This window comes from Nymphalis io, chromosome 4, assembly GCF_905147045.1.
Source record: "Nymphalis io chromosome 4, ilAglIoxx1.1, whole genome shotgun sequence".
Classification (NCBI taxonomy): Eukaryota; Metazoa; Arthropoda; class Insecta; order Lepidoptera; family Nymphalidae; genus Nymphalis; species Nymphalis io.
In genome coordinates, this window is record NC_065891.1 from 10,877,492 (window position 1) to 10,892,400 (window position 14,909).

At 28.7% G+C, this 14,909-nt stretch overlaps 5 protein-coding genes across 6 annotated transcripts; 3 read left to right on the forward strand and 2 right to left on the reverse strand.

The window, feature by feature from the left end:
• The first annotated feature begins 33 nt into the window (after positions 1–33).
• LOC126781851 (adenosine deaminase-like protein) lies at positions 34–3,196 on the forward strand. Its single transcript, XM_050506960.1, has 7 exons — positions 34–152; positions 231–379; positions 451–639; positions 727–940; positions 1,346–1,502; positions 1,572–1,672; positions 3,006–3,196. The coding sequence occupies exons 1-7, from the start codon at positions 114–116 to the stop codon at positions 3,192–3,194; spliced, it is 1,038 nt and encodes a 345-aa protein (XP_050362917.1). The 5' UTR covers positions 34–113; the 3' UTR covers positions 3,195–3,196.
• Positions 3,197–4,305: 1,109 nt separating this feature from the next.
• Positions 4,306–5,985, forward strand: LOC126781873 (mitochondrial import inner membrane translocase subunit Tim8). Its single transcript, XM_050506995.1, has 2 exons — positions 4,306–4,534; positions 5,556–5,985. Exons 1-2 carry the CDS (start codon positions 4,442–4,444, stop codon positions 5,727–5,729), a joined length of 267 nt encoding a protein of 88 aa, XP_050362952.1. The 5' UTR covers positions 4,306–4,441; the 3' UTR covers positions 5,730–5,985.
• Positions 5,986–6,072: 87 nt separating this feature from the next.
• On the reverse strand, positions 6,073–7,883 carry LOC126781863 (RNA transcription, translation and transport factor protein). Its single transcript, XM_050506976.1, has 4 exons — positions 7,685–7,883; positions 7,384–7,608; positions 6,887–6,973; positions 6,073–6,598 (listed from the first exon to the last, which is right to left on the reverse strand). Exons 1-4 carry the CDS (start codon positions 7,752–7,754, stop codon positions 6,300–6,302), a joined length of 681 nt encoding a protein of 226 aa, XP_050362933.1. The 5' UTR covers positions 7,755–7,883; the 3' UTR covers positions 6,073–6,299.
• Positions 7,884–8,823: 940 nt separating this feature from the next.
• Positions 8,824–11,680, forward strand: LOC126781860 (dehydrodolichyl diphosphate synthase complex subunit DHDDS). 2 transcript variants are annotated; one of them, XM_050506973.1, is made up of 6 exons: positions 8,824–8,899; positions 9,292–9,502; positions 9,584–9,717; positions 9,899–10,047; positions 10,119–10,294; positions 10,904–11,680. In XM_050506973.1, exons 2-6 carry the CDS (start codon positions 9,311–9,313, stop codon positions 11,102–11,104), a joined length of 852 nt encoding a protein of 283 aa, XP_050362930.1. In that variant the 5' UTR covers positions 8,824–8,899; positions 9,292–9,310; the 3' UTR covers positions 11,105–11,680. The 2 variants fall into 2 exon arrangements, with proteins under 2 accessions (XP_050362930.1, XP_050362929.1); XM_050506972.1 differs by lacking the exon at positions 8,824–8,899 and adding an exon at positions 8,924–9,116.
• Positions 11,681–11,761: 81 nt separating this feature from the next.
• LOC126781852 (protein FAM50 homolog) lies at positions 11,762–14,783 on the reverse strand. The gene is made up of 6 exons (XM_050506961.1): positions 14,340–14,783; positions 14,157–14,258; positions 13,665–13,869; positions 12,908–13,062; positions 12,432–12,544; positions 11,762–11,950 (listed from the first exon to the last, which is right to left on the reverse strand). Exons 1-6 carry the CDS (start codon positions 14,682–14,684, stop codon positions 11,851–11,853), a joined length of 1,020 nt encoding a protein of 339 aa, XP_050362918.1. The 5' UTR covers positions 14,685–14,783; the 3' UTR covers positions 11,762–11,850.
• Positions 14,784–14,909: the final 126 nt, after the last annotated feature.

Sequence of the window (14,909 nt, forward strand, 5' to 3'; positions counted from 1 at the left end):
AAACAGTTTATATACCAACTATACGGAAGAGCGTAAAATTTTAAATTTTGATGAAGTCGTAGAAAAAAAAATACTTCTCATTTATAATTAATTGTCTTAACACAGACGCGAAAATGGATCTTGATACTTTTTGTCATGAAGTTCCGAAAATTGTAAGTAATGAATTTTTGTTAACACAATAACAATAGAAATTATAGGTAATTTAACAAATGCATAACATTTTATTATAGGAATTACATGCTCATTTAAATGGTTCACTAAGCCGTTCTACAATGCTTCAGCTGCAGCGATACCTGGCAGATTTAGGCATGACAGATAAATCTAATGTTTTTCTTGACGAATTTCAAATGAGTTCTGGTGATTCAAAAAATTTATCTGAGTAAGTTTTTTTATAACAAATTAATATGTATAAAATTTAAAACCTTGCAGAAACCTTTAAATCTGTTACAGAGTTTTTCCATTATTTAATATAGCGCATGAACTAACAAGTATTCCTCAAACACTAGCTATGGCAACGGCTCTGACTCTCCAGGAATTTGAAGATGATGGTTGCTGTTATATTGAATTGAGAAGCACACCAAAGGAAACGTCGCACATGACCTATAAACAATATATAGAAGCAATCATTCAAACATTGAAGTAAATCATATACTTACATTAATTATGAACAATGACTATTGATTTTATATTTAACAATTGTGCAACTTGCTCCTATGTATTTTACAGAAATAGCACTTCCTCAATTATAGCATGTCTCATAATATCTATTAATAGAAATAGCCACCAACAAGAAATAGAAGTTATAACAGACTTGGCTATTGAATATCACAAAAAGTATCCAGATTTGGTAGTTGGCATTGAGTTAAGTGGAAATCCCGCTGTTGGCAAATTCCAACATTTTGTGCCTGTCTTAACAAGAGCAAGGGAAGCCGGATTGAAAGTATGAAAAATATTATATTAGTAATTTAAATATTACTTTTATATAATGAGATTACGATCTGTTGTATACTTTACCTATAAATGTTGTTTAGGGGGTAAATACTCAAACCATGCTGAGATTTTGATATGTTACTTGTATATGAATGATAGAAACAAAAATCAGTATTTAACAAAACACCTGCTAAACATGATTTATAAGTAAGGCTGCTACTTAATACATCTTAATAATGGTAGGTAGCTATCCTTAGCCAAGTCTTTCACCTTAAAGTATATCTTAAAATATTCTTATTTAAAATCATTTTTGTATATCTTAAAACCTTCCTATTTAAAATCACTTGATGTTTAAATATGATTAAACTATTGATACATTTTTATTTGTTTTCAACATACATATTTTATATTTCAGATAACATTACATTGCGGTGAAATATGCAATCCCCAAGAAGTTATAGAAATGCTTAAATTTAAGCCAGAACGTATTGGCCATGGAGTCTGTATACATCCACAATATGGTGGCAATGATGAGACATGGAAATTATTGTGCAAATCACAGATACCTGTTGGTTAGTATGTTTTTGTTGTTACTACTAAACTATTACAATATTTTATAATAAATGAAATATATATTTCAGAGGTTTGCTTAACAAGTAATGTGAATACAAAATCAACTCTAGACTACAGTTCACATCACTTTAAAGAACTTTATAATGCGAACATTCCTGTAACTATATGCGTAAGTGATAATTATTTATTATTACGTAATTTCTTATGGATATTAATGAATCGAAGGGGTAATAAAGGGAAAGGAATATTTCTATGTAATGAAGCTTCATATAAAATGAAACAACAACAATGTACCCATATGAAATGTTACTCACTCTCCTCTATTGCCAGGGAGCTAATGAACATTTTGGTATATTATGTACTCATATTACATTTTAATAATGATTAATGGTGACATTAATACAAAACAATTTAGTTCATTAAAGTCTTACATTGCTAAATATTTGTGTTATAGTGCTTCAAATTTGTAAAAATTAAGAAGGGTACTAGGATAAATGCCTCGGGTAAATAATATCGACGAAGAAAATCCATATGACAGATTTCCAGAGCTCTGCATCATCTCAGGACATAGTTGTGATAATATAAAAAAAGACAAGCTCTAGTAAGATTTTGAGCTGTACAGACTTTGAAGAAAGATTTAGATACTAACTTTACTGGTGGTAGGGCTTTGTGCAAGCTCGTCTGGGTAGGTACCACCCACTCATCAGATATTCTACCGCAAAACAGCAATACTTGATATTGTTGTGTTCCGGTTTGAAGGGTGAGTGAGCCAGTGTAATTACAGGCACAAGGGACATAAAATCTTAGTTCCCAAGGCTGGTGGCGCATTGGCTATAAGCGATGGTTGACATTTCTTACAATGCCAATGTCTAAGGGCGTTTGTTGACCACTTACCATCAGGTGGCCCATATGCTCGTCCACCTTCCAATTCTACAAAAAAAAAAAAAAAAATAGTTTAAGCTTGGTCTTATAATCACCTCGAGGCCTCAATGTTTGTCTCATCGATCTCCATCCCTCAAAGAGGCAGACATGAGGCATGAGTAAATGAAATAACACCCACAACTATAAATTGTCATTAATCTAACAATTCAGGTCTGCCAGGTGTGCACCTTATGTACATTTTTTAAAACTACATCTACAAAATGAGAGCCCTGTATGTCTGCATTTTCTATTTCCATTATTTTCAGGATTTTATACAACAGCATCAGAAGCAGATATGAGGAATTAATAAAATATCCACTTTTTTACAAATTCAGAGCCATGGTGGTAGAATGATCCTTAATGTACTTATGGCGTTTATCACTATTAATAATGTCTACTACTAGAGCAAATCATATAGAAATTTTATTCGTTAGCTCCCTAGCCATTTTACTAGTTGTTGATATTGCATACAATATGTATTTTTATGAGTTATAATTATTGTCACTACATTTTATTTATTTATTTTTAATACATATAAATATAGAAATACTTGAATTAAGCCATTACATTTATTTTTTTAGACCGATGATAAAGGAATCTTTGCAACATCGCTTTCACAGGAATATCGTATTTGCGCTGAAACTTTTGGAATAGATCCATCAAAGCTTGCAAGAATAAGCCTTAGATCATGTGACTATATATTTTCCGAAGACAAACGAAAGACCCTTAGTGATAAAATACTTAATTTTATTAATAAAAATGGGTTGTAAAAGACAATATACCAAAACAAAAATATCACTTTTTTTATTTAAAAAAATCTTACGCATCTTCACTTGCTGTTGTTGAATGTCAAATTGCTATGTATTAAGCATTAACTAAACCAAATAAACTACGTAAATTCGTGGCGTATACCATAATGTATATATAATCCTACGACTAACATTCTGGCTCCGTTACCGAATAGTCAATAGTACAAACAATACGACAATATTTAGAATTAGTAGTAAGGTTTATGTTATCAATTAATACTTCCGGTCCTGCATATACGGCTAGTTCGGGTACATCTTGATGATTATTTATAAGTATAGATTAAAACTTCTGTTTAACAATTTAATTAGTAATTTCATAATCAAATAAATAGTTGATTCATATTTGTTTATACTTGGAACATTTTATTATATATTATTCTATTTATTAATGGCGCCTTCTGCTTGTCAGCTTCCGGCGCAATTAATAAATAGTGCTTATTGTTTATTTATATTTTCTCAAATTATGTCGATTAATCAACGCTGTAATAATTTTGTTTTATTATGTATAATGTAAGGATTAAGCTACTAGAATCTTATTTTACTGATCTGGCTAGGTTATCTGCTGCTTATAAACTTCCGGTGTAATATATTAATCTTTAATATTTAATGTTACATAATCCTGTATTATTAAATAATAGTTGTCCGTAAATAATCATTAGAATAATTAAGATAAACAATGTTTAATATTATCTTTTAAGTTTGTAAATTTAGTATTAAATTAGGTCAAGATGTTTTTGTATAAATACCGCCAGTTTAAATATATCGGGCATTGGTATTGTAACCGTTGTAACGAGCATTACAAGTGTTTTCTTATATAACGTATCGTCATTTTCGCCGCCACCCTGGTAATCCACCTTCTATATATAGTACTTTGCTATAAATAATATAAAAAAAAGCTTTTGTTAAAAATTCGATTATGTGAATTTTTAGTTTTTCATTGTATTTGCGGATCTGTTTTTAAATATAGATATACTAGTCTAGTAAATTTTACTGATTTTAGAAAGTAAGATCGGTTAACATACTATTTAAATTATTACAAATTACTATGACAACACTTTTGAAGTATGTCAAATTGATATATGCATTTTTTGAAATCTGAGGTTCTCATTCTAACCTAAATCTTTTCTAGCCCAAGTCTTTTCTTTTTTTAAAAAAAAAGAAAAGTGAACACCTCATAAATATAATATATTTTATATAAAACGTGCAAAATGACTGACTTGTCAGACTTTTCAAGCGGAAAAGATTCTGAACTTCAAGACTTTTTGTTAGTGGAAAAGCAGAAAGCTCAATTCCATGCTCAGGTATGACATTGCTATTGTAATAAGATAAAATTAATTTTAAGTAGTAACTTAAAACAGTATATTTAAAAAAAAGCTAAGTATTTTAATAAAAATTTTAAAAATTTGATACTATTGTGAAATCTACTACATCTCAATTTAAAACGACAAGCATAATCGTATTCAATTTCATTTTAAAATTTGTACTTTTGGCGAAAATTGTCTAAAATTTTAAAGATTCGTAATTTTTTAAATGATTACTACAAATGATGTGAAATGATTACAACTACTATATTAAAATGTCACTCAGTCATGATTTAAATCAATACATCCTATTACTTTTGCATAGACCATATCTTCTATACATAATTATTTTGGAGATTTTACTTCCTGTTGAGTTAATTACATAATTTGTCATCATCCTACTATGTTCCTAATCTTATATTTTTCAGTTTTTTTTTTCTAAATTACATGTTAATAATCCACATTTAAAAACCTTACCACTCTTAAGAAAAAATATTTTGACTATAGTGTTTAATAGTTTTCAAAACTTGAATATGATTTAAACTGAAAGTGTAAATATTTAATAGTGTATACCTCATAAATTCATTTCAATCATTGTTATTTCATATTTATTAATAAAAAGTAAATAGCTTGAGATATTTTATAATTACATTAGTAACAGCCTGTGAACGTGCTGCTGCTGGGCTAAGGCCTCCTCTTCTTTTTTGAGAAGGTTTGGAGATTATTCCATCACACAGCTCCAATGCGGGTTGGTGGAATACACATGTGGAAGAATTTTGTGAAATTAGACACATGCAGGTTTCCTCACTATGTTTTCCTTCACCATCAAGCAAGAGATGAATTATAAACACAAATTGAGCACATGAATATACAGTGGTGCTTGCCCGGTTTTGAACCCATGAGCATCATTTCAGAAGATTCACACACTCTAACCACTAGGCCATCTCGGAGTTTGCATTGCTTAATTTTAAAAATATGCTTAACATAAATGCCTGTAATATATCAGAAATATTTCTTTTAGATCCATGAATTCAATGACTTTTGCTGGGACAAGTGCGTCGACAAGCCTGGTTCAAAGTTGGACTCAAGAACGGAAACATGCCTTACTAATTGTGTTGAGAGATTTATCGACGTGTCTCTACTTATCACAAATAGATTTGCACAGATGCTGGAGAAAGGTGGTGGCATGCACTGAAAATAAAAAACTTGTAATCAAATCCATATTGTTAAAATAGTTATATGAATGTTGGTAAAGTTGTAGTTTGTTAGAATTGGTTAATACAAAATGTTGTTAGAATTGGTTAATACAAAGAATAATTTGAGCATGCTTTTTTCTCACAACTTTTTTTATTATTGTATAAAAATGTTTTGAAATAAAACAAAAAATGTAAAAGCAATACATATGTTGCTTCTATTGCAGACATAAATATAAATCCTATTTTAAGTTTATGTTAAGACTAGAAAGAAATAAACCTTAAATACAATAATTTAGTGTATTTATTATCAAAAAATCATATTATACAATAACATCTTCAGTTTAATATGGCCTGTAAAAATAATAAGAATATGACAAAATTAATATTTCCTGTATATAAAAAGTTAAATTTTGATTATATATATATAATTTATATTTAGGTTATAGAAAAAGTATTTGTTGTAGTTTTTTTTGTCAGTAAAAAATTAAAACAATTACTAGTCTCATATGTAGCATACAAAGATTACATCATTTTCTTTTATTGAAACTTTATACATTTACAACACACATTTATCTTCCAACTTTGCCCAAAGATGTGTCTGTCCGTGGATCAGCAGTGACTGTTTGTACAGCCACCAAAGCTTCATTAATTTTAGTTTGTAATTCCCTTAGATCTTGTATGAAAAGAAGTTTTAACACATCAACTGGCTGCTGTACCATGTTGAATTCATTCTTTGGGAAATCTGGGTGGGGAGCTTTCTTTAAGATTTTAGCTACAGCAGACAAACGAACTTTTGGGTCAGAATGAGGTCCCACTCCAGTTAGGGCACAAATCCTTTCAACACCAGCTTTAAAGGCAGGGCTATCAACTGTAACACAAAATTTTTATATTGTTACTTGTAGTTCAGCTCAAAATGGGCCTTCCATAGTTGGAGTCCCATCTGGTCACTAGTTAGTTAACAATAATAACAACATAGCTTTATATTGCTGTTCCATGATACAAAATAAAAAAACAGTGTAAATAGTGAATGATTAAATATAACAATGCCAATACTAGATAGAAATGAATTTTTACAATTCATCTATTGTATTGTTTACAAAGACAATTTCTCTCTAAAGAGAGAAATTAGTAAATACATTAAATATTTGTTACTCACAGTTTAGATTGTCCAATGGGTTAGAAGATACAACATTTGGAGTAGACTGTTTTGGTTGTTCCACTTTGACATCTTTATATTTTGTAACTAAAATAAACAAATTGCATTATATAACAAAATTTATGTAGTTGTACATGTCATAATTGATTTAAATATAACATCAATTTTCTTTTTTTTACTCCTACATTAATTATAGATTTATAAAGAATAAGATACATTTTATGCAAAAAAAAAGGGAATTGTAATATAAACTATGGGTGAATAATTAATTGATGAATTCAATACAACTAGTTAAATAGGCAATGATTATTGTTGTTCTATTATCTATTAATGCTTTTTTATTAATAATAAGGGAGATATTAAAATATTTTTAAAAGTAATTTTATATAGTTTTTTCAGTATGAATCTGTTAACTAAGTAGAATAAATGATTTTGAATATAAAAAGTTTATAGGATTTCTTAATATTATGATGACATACAAGTTCAGTTTTGCTTACCATTATCAGCATATTCTAATCTCACTGCATATGACAATAACCAATTCAACTGTTCATTAGGCGTTCCTTCAACGACTGGACTAACCAAATCCATTTGATACGTATTGTACGCTTCCTTCCATTTATCAGACTCAATATTTCTTAAGCCCTCCCTTTCTTCAATTTTGTAATGTCTAATTTTTTGATCTTCTAGCCAAAGAACAACACTCCTATACTCTTTTTCATCTGAAATTTAATAAGTTGTAAATGCAACATACAATTTATTCAAATATATAAATAACATCGCTTATGACTTCCATACCTTCAGAATTAAAGCCTACCGGGTTCGGATGGCCGAGAGCTGTGAGTTTAAGTTTATATATATTATTCATTTCGGTTGATTAAAGTAATTCTATTTTTTAATATTTATATATTTTTACTTTTTAAATTACACTAGCGTAATATTTTGCAATATTTTTGCTAACGTTAATAATACCGACAAGACAGACAACAATTGACAGTTAAAATAGGAATTACGGAATGTCAAAATGAAATCACAAATTTGCTTAAAATATTTCTTTTGAATTTCTGCAATTTGCAGCATACCGCCCAACTATGTTTTTCAGCAATTTTACAGTAAATAATAAGTGCAGTATTTGCTATCTTAGTGTAAGTAAATATGAACAATATGAAGAAAATGCACATTCCCATAAGATAAACATATTGGATGTGACTTGTACTCTGTAGAATCTTGCGTTTCTAAAGAATATTTATTCTAAAATACATATTAAAACTATGAATATGCGTAATTTTTAATATAAACTGTATACGTGTGGAGGAAAAGTATTGTTGGAAAGGACTAGGTACTTCGCAGTACCACGGCTATTTACATAAAAAAAATGTGTTCGTCAAATAATTTATAATTAAAAAAAAACTAGTAAATGAATATAAAGTCAAATAAATAAAATCAAATTTTGTTAGGAAAAGTAGTATACCTACATATCTTACATGGCGTACGAAGCGGCAGCGTAGGGCATAGAGGGTACCAGACGGCTTAAGAAAGCGTCACACCGTTTACAGTCACGGTATACGACTTGGCTAAAACTTACTGACAGACCTACCAACAAGCAGGCTTAGGCAAAATGTAATCAGATTAATGATTACAATGACAATGTGCAATCATCAATTACGATTACAGATTAACTTTATTCTGAACAGATTACCCACTAACTTTACTTTTTTGATCACTTTCGTTATACTGTAATTGTAATCGTTAATTATAACTCTTATTATATTTTTGACGAATTGGACATTCTGATTTTTCAAATTAAAATGTACGATTTATGAATGGTGTTACCATATCGTATGTCTTGCTTATGACGTACGATCTAATACATGTATAACTTGACGTGTTAAATTTCCTGGCTGACTGTTAGTGCTGACCTGCTGACCGATAAGCCGGTGACAAAGATACTTGACATTGACATACGTCAGTGATAAGCCGAAAGTTGATAGGTACCTACTGAAAAAGTGAAAAGTAAGCTAACGCAACAGAATTGTTAAATACTAAAGTAAAAAAATTAAAAATTAATTGATATAAAAAACAGAATAGTATTTAAGCTCTTGCTTATACACTATGCTTAGTTTATGTATGTTTATATGTTATTTTAATTACTAATATTTTATGTATATAAAAAACTTGTAAACAAATATTATACTTGCCAATAAAAAACAAGTTCTTCCAGATACCTCAGGTAAATAAAAAACCTTGTATTGTCGTTTTCAAATTATTAAAATAATTTTAGTAAAGATTGATGAAAATTTATTAAAACATAAGATTGTGTATTCTGTTACTGAAATACAAATATTCTTACAAAGTATTTACATTGTTTCAAAAGACAATAATATCCTAGTTTTATTAAATTACAGAGTTTTGAAAGTAAGCATAATGGCGACATGGATAAAACAAAATTGTATATCATTTTTTCAACTATTTTGCATAAAAGTCATTAAGAATGGACGAATACCACAACATTTAGCATTTATAATGGATGGTAACCGTCGTTATGCAAAAAAATTAAGTGTAGACAGTAGTGCTGGTCATGTTAAAGGATTTGATAAGCTTTCGGAAACTTTAAAGGTATGTTACGAAGTAATATTTTTTTGAGTTGTAATTTAAAAGTAATTAATATGAGTTTAATTGTAACTTAAATACTTTCAGTGGTGCTTAGACCTTGGTATTCCTGAAGTGACAGTGTATGCATTTAGTATTGAAAATTATAAGAGAAGCAATGAAGAAGTTGATGCTTTGATGGACTTAGCTCGTGATAAATTCAAGAGCTTCTTGGATGAAATGTACGTTTTGTGGTTTAGATAATAATATCTACCCTATCTGTAATACTATGACCGAAAGGAGCAGCATGTGTGTTTTAATTAAAATTTAATAAAATACTATTATCACTTGTGTCCATTACCACTGTCACTGTTAATATAAATAAGTTTTTACATATAACAATGATTGTTTTTCTGTATACAGTGATCAGATAAATGAATGGGGAGTGAAGTTACATATTGCAGGACGTTTGTCTCTTCTGCCAAATGATTTGCAAGTCATTTTTTCTAAGGCAATGTTGGCTACTAAGAATAATAATAAACTTCGTTTAAATATAGCATATTCCTATACAGGTAATTTATAAATAATTTAAACATTTCTTATGTATATTACCTTTTTATAATATATAATAATATCTTTATAGGTCGCGATGAAATAAGTCGAGCTGCATCACATATTGTAGACAGTGTTCAAAATAATGATCTTTCACCTGATGATATTGATGAAGACTTGATCACACAAACATTGGATCTTGGAGCACCTGAACTATTGGTTAGGACTTCTGGTGAAGTCAGACTTTCAGATTTTATGCTATGGCAGGTAAAGTAAAAATTCATTATTTAAAAACATCACTTATAATAGAAATTCTTATTAGGTTATAATGTTAGGTTAGATTAGGTTCATACAAATATGTAATTTTTTTAAATGTTGTGTAATATTCTATTGAAACTAAATTTTTTTCATGTATTATTAATTTTATTTTTTTTGAAAGGTGAGGAATATTTTAGGTGTTAGGTTAACACACACATATCTTATTAATATATAATATGCAATTACTGTATTGCAAGCCAGTATGGAGTCATACATCCCATTGTTGACATATAAGAAATACATCTGCCTAATACTTTTTTTTTTTTTATAGAATAGGAAGGTGGACGAGCATATGGGCCACCTGATGGTAAGTGGTCACCAAACGCCCTTAGACATTAGCATTGTAAGAAATGTCAACCATCGCTTATAGCCAATGCGCCACCAACCTGACTCCTGAAATAGCATATAAAAACTATATCACTATAAAGAAGAGACAGTGTAATACAGTAGCTACTTAACTGCTTCATCTGTTTTGTTTTTAAATTCATATTAAAGTTAATCTACACAACAAATTTAAAAACAAATTTTATTTATTGTTGATGATTATTTAATTTTCAGGTATCTAATACAGTGCTTTATTTCACTGATGTTTTATGGCCTGAATTTACAATATGGAACCTTTTGGCTGCTATCATACATTTTCAAAGACACGCTCCACCGTTGCCAGAAGAAAAAGAAAGCAGTCCCATTCAACAGGAATTTTTGAGAAAATTAGAAACTAAGAGATGGCAAGAGCTAGAAAAAATTATTAGCTTTTAGATTATATTTATAGATATACTTTTAATTAAGGCGGATTTCTTTATTTATTTAAGATAATATTTTTTGTAGGAAAAAGACACTTGTGACACTAAATTGAGAGGATATTATGGCATAATTGCCGATGTTAAATAGTATGTAGTTATTTTTGTCTAATAAACAAATATTTTATGTTTGTTTTTTAAATTATTTAGTAATTTAAATAAATCTTTGATTTTACATAATTTAATGAAAAATCTATTTAAAATTTTGATGATTTCCCAAGTTTGTATGATCACCAGAATTTGATGCCAAATTCTTTAGGGCAATAACTGTTTTGTTGAATATTGTACAATTGTTCAAGAATGTCTTTCTTGTTGCATCTAGACATCAAAATAATTACGATGATTTAGATTCCTGGGCTAATTTTATCAAACATTAGGATTTAGATTTTTGATGTAAATAAGTATTCTGTGTAAAAAACGGAAACTACAGAAACCTACAGAATTTAAAAATTTCTAATTTATAAATTTATTGAAATTATAAATATTAAAGAAAAATAAATTAATATTAGATGGTATGTTTGATTATTCATAATAAAATAATTTTAGTAAGAGAATTAATTACAACTATTTTAATAATATTATTTTTAACTAAGCTAAGGAAGTGAAACATTCAATATGATGTTAACCTACTGTTTTATTAATAGTAGTTAACCAGAACACATTGTCAACGCACTAGTTTTCTCATATACAAATATTGCTCATGCCTTATTTTCCTTTGATTGTATATTTGGAATATGTCTTAGTAGGGTCATAGGGTTCCCATCTAGATGCAGGAAAGATATGTTTGTTTCTTTCATACCAGGATCTGTAATAATTGAAAAATATATTATACATCTTTTTTAATTTGTCATTTTTTAGATTAGAAAAAATATTGGCCCAGCAGAAATGTTAACCATGGCTTACATCACCAATGCGCCACTAACCTTGGGAACTAAGATGTTATGTCCCTTGTGCCTGTAATTACACTGGCTCACTCACCCTTCAAACTGGAACACAACAATACCAAGTACTGCTGTTTTGTGTTAGAATATCTGATAAGTGGGTAGTACCTACCCAGAAGAGCTTGCACAAAGCTCTACCACCAGTAACTATATAAATGTATATGTATATTAATTCATATTTTAATGTTATAAATTATAACAACAAATATATGGGAGAGAGCAGTAGTTTTATATAACATTCTTCTTGTATTACAATTTAATTTTCAGTAATGTTGAGAAATAATAAATTAATATTTCTTTTATTATAATTTTTTGCCATGAAATATAACTAACTAATTTACTAACCTTAAGAGTACTTTTCCTGCATGTGAATCTTGTTTTTCTTGAGTAGCATCATTTACTAATCTTATATCATCGGAGGCATCAAATTGGAATAGTGGACCACTCTTACCTCTAGCCTATAAAAAAAGAATATACTATTTCAGTTACAATATTTATTTTAACAATAAAATCAATGTTTCTTTTTCTATATAATCTGTTGTATCAAAATATACCTCAATATATAGGATTTTCATTTAAAATACATTTCAAAACCAAAATAATCTAATTCAATATACATTTTTATATAAATAAATCTTCATTATACCTAATGTGCATTATAAGCCATTATTAGTTTTTGAAAATATTGTCCAACGTGTTTAAACAATATTATATACCAGAAATCTTAAAGTGCTAATGATGTGAATAGCAGATTTAAAATAAATTGCATGAGTGCATAGAATACAAACAAATACATGCTTTAATATAATATAAATACATACCTTGGTAACAATAAAGTCGTAAAATGTATAATGATGTGGCAAAATCAGGTCTTCCTTAACATACATAAGTTGATCAGCTGATACTGTTTTAAGTTCACTAAACTCAGGCCTCAGTGTATCCAAACACCTTTGAAGGAATTGATATATAGAATTACCTGAAAAATATTTTAGCATATAGCCTATTCCAACGACAAAAGGAATAAACCCAAATCAACAACTTTGACACTGATATCATTGGTCACCGATATCAATTGACGTAAATATCATTGATCTTGAATAATCTATGATTCGTGAAAAAATGGCATTTTCAATGTCCGCGAAGTTGTAATTGGAACTTCGAAAGTTAAATTAATGTGGTTATAACTAGTTAAGTGTGATAGTGTTGTATTATAAATAAAGGTAAATTAATCAAGAACTGTTTACAGTGCATAATACAGCACAACAATAAGAAAATAGCATGCAATTTGTTAATCTATGGTTTGTTTACCTTTATTCCTACTCCGATTGGAATAGGGTAAAGGAACAATGTATTTAAAATTTACAGTGTTTATGAATGTTTATAGAAGTGTGGATTTATGATAATAAGAAAATTGGTGTCACCTATTTTTGTTTACTTAATAAAACCAAATTGTAAATAAAAAAAGGTTGTTTTTAATGACCTGATTGTATAAAGAAAAAAAAGGAACTTTTTTATTGCCACACACAAAAAAAGTGGTAAAAAAAATATTAAATGCCAATATATTAATAGTTTTAATACCTTTTTTTAATGTGACATTTCTTCTATGGCCAGATCCATCCCAGTAGCTGAATGTAACAGTTATAGGCTCATCTTTAAGGCTCGCCTGAGTCATAACCCACTCTAATCTGAGCTCTTCTCTTAATTTCAAATCAGCTTCCTCTCGTTCTCTGTCAGGTAAAAATGATGTATCTACATCTGGATTTTTTTTTATTTTTTTACATACCTGTAAATGACATGATTGACTTATTTTTTTTTTAATTATGTCTATGTATTGTTTCTTAGTCAAAAATCTAAAGATTAAAAAATTATCAGAAAAAAAATGTTCAAAATAATTAAGGTGATTAAACAATTATGCGAGATATCATACATTATTTAGATATATATTTTCATATTGTATAATATCTATTCCAGCTTATGTATTTGTTGTGTTCATATAATTTATTGTGTTATTATATTGTCTTCTTGCTGAAATATAAATAAATAAATAAAATATTCAAAAAGTTAACATACAGTTTCATCCTTATCTCGCCAAGTAGTTTCTGGTGATTCTTCGTCTTTAACGTCATCATCTTCTTCTTCTTCTTCGTTTAAATCAAACGAAAGAGCTTGAATCTAAAAAAATAACAACAATGTTATTTATAATTATACATAAAATATCACATATTACTACATTCTTGTATTGTTTTAATTTACCTGTCTTTTTTGCTTATTTTTTTGGGCCTGTTTAGCTTCTATTTCTTTTTGCCGTTCTTTCTCTTTTTCAGCTTTCTTTTGTGCTAACTTTTTTTCTCTTTCGCGAACTATGTGTTCTTGTTTCGCTTTCATTTCATCAAGAGTTACTAAGCCGATAGTAGAACTCTTTAATTGTTGTTCCACTGCATCATAATGTGTAGCAAATTTGTTTTCGATATTATCTATCTTTAAATCCTCTTCGATTTTCTTTTTTCGAAGTTCTATTTCTTGCTGTGCTTTTTCTCGTTTCTTCATTAAATGCATGGCTCTGCCTGCTTCTGAAGCTGCTCCTTTATAGTGGGCCATATTTTCAAGCTTAATGTAATTGAAGAATTAAATGTTTATTTCTCGAATATTCAGCACTTGAAGATCTGCTGCACCTCTGTAGTATGTAATCCAACACAATTTGACAGTTCCTCAATCGCAATGTCAAAACAATAGCAATAGTCAAAAAACAGATAATATATTACAAAGTTACGCTAGTATTTGAATTTTATTTTAAGGATCAAATCAATGATTTAAAAGAATTTT

Bases quoted from the DNA above. Each gene is read 5' to 3' on its own strand.
- LOC126781851 (XM_050506960.1), top strand. From the start codon at position 114: ATGGATCTTGATACTTTTTGTCATGAAGTTCCGAAAATT. The intron at 380-450 runs GTAAGTTTTTTT...AATCTGTTACAG, and splicing joins GATTCAAAAAATTTATCTGA to AGTTTTTCCATTATTTAATA. The intron at 1,503-1,571 runs GTTAGTATGTTT...TATATATTTCAG, and splicing joins CAAATCACAGATACCTGTTG to AGGTTTGCTTAACAAGTAAT.
- LOC126781873 (XM_050506995.1), top strand. From the start codon at position 4,442: ATGACTGACTTGTCAGACTTTTCAAGCGGAAAAGATTCTGAACTTCAA. The intron at 4,535-5,555 runs GTATGACATTGC...TATTTCTTTTAG, and splicing joins AAGCTCAATTCCATGCTCAG to ATCCATGAATTCAATGACTT.
- LOC126781863 (XM_050506976.1), bottom strand. From the start codon at position 7,754: ATGAATAATATATATAAACTTAAACTCACAGCTCTCGGCCATCCGAAC. The intron at 7,609-7,684 runs GTATGGAAGTCA...ATTAAATTTCAG, and splicing joins GGTAGGCTTTAATTCTGAAG to ATGAAAAAGAGTATAGGAGT. The intron at 6,974-7,383 runs GTAAGCAAAACT...TGTTTATTTTAG, and splicing joins ATTAGAATATGCTGATAATG to TTACAAAATATAAAGATGTC.
- LOC126781860 (XM_050506973.1), top strand. From the start codon at position 9,311: ATGGCGACATGGATAAAACAAAATTGTATATCATTTTTTCAACTATTT. The intron at 9,718-9,898 runs GTACGTTTTGTG...TTCTGTATACAG, and splicing joins AAGAGCTTCTTGGATGAAAT to TGATCAGATAAATGAATGGG. The intron at 10,048-10,118 runs GTAATTTATAAA...ATATCTTTATAG, and splicing joins TATAGCATATTCCTATACAG to GTCGCGATGAAATAAGTCGA.
- LOC126781852 (XM_050506961.1), bottom strand. From the start codon at position 14,684: ATGGCCCACTATAAAGGAGCAGCTTCAGAAGCAGGCAGAGCCATGCAT. The intron at 12,545-12,907 runs GTATGTATTTAT...CTTTTTTTATAG, and splicing joins ACGACTTTATTGTTACCAAG to GCTAGAGGTAAGAGTGGTCC. The intron at 11,951-12,431 runs GTTAGTAAATTA...CAATTATTACAG, and splicing joins GCAGGAAAAGTACTCTTAAG to ATCCTGGTATGAAAGAAACA.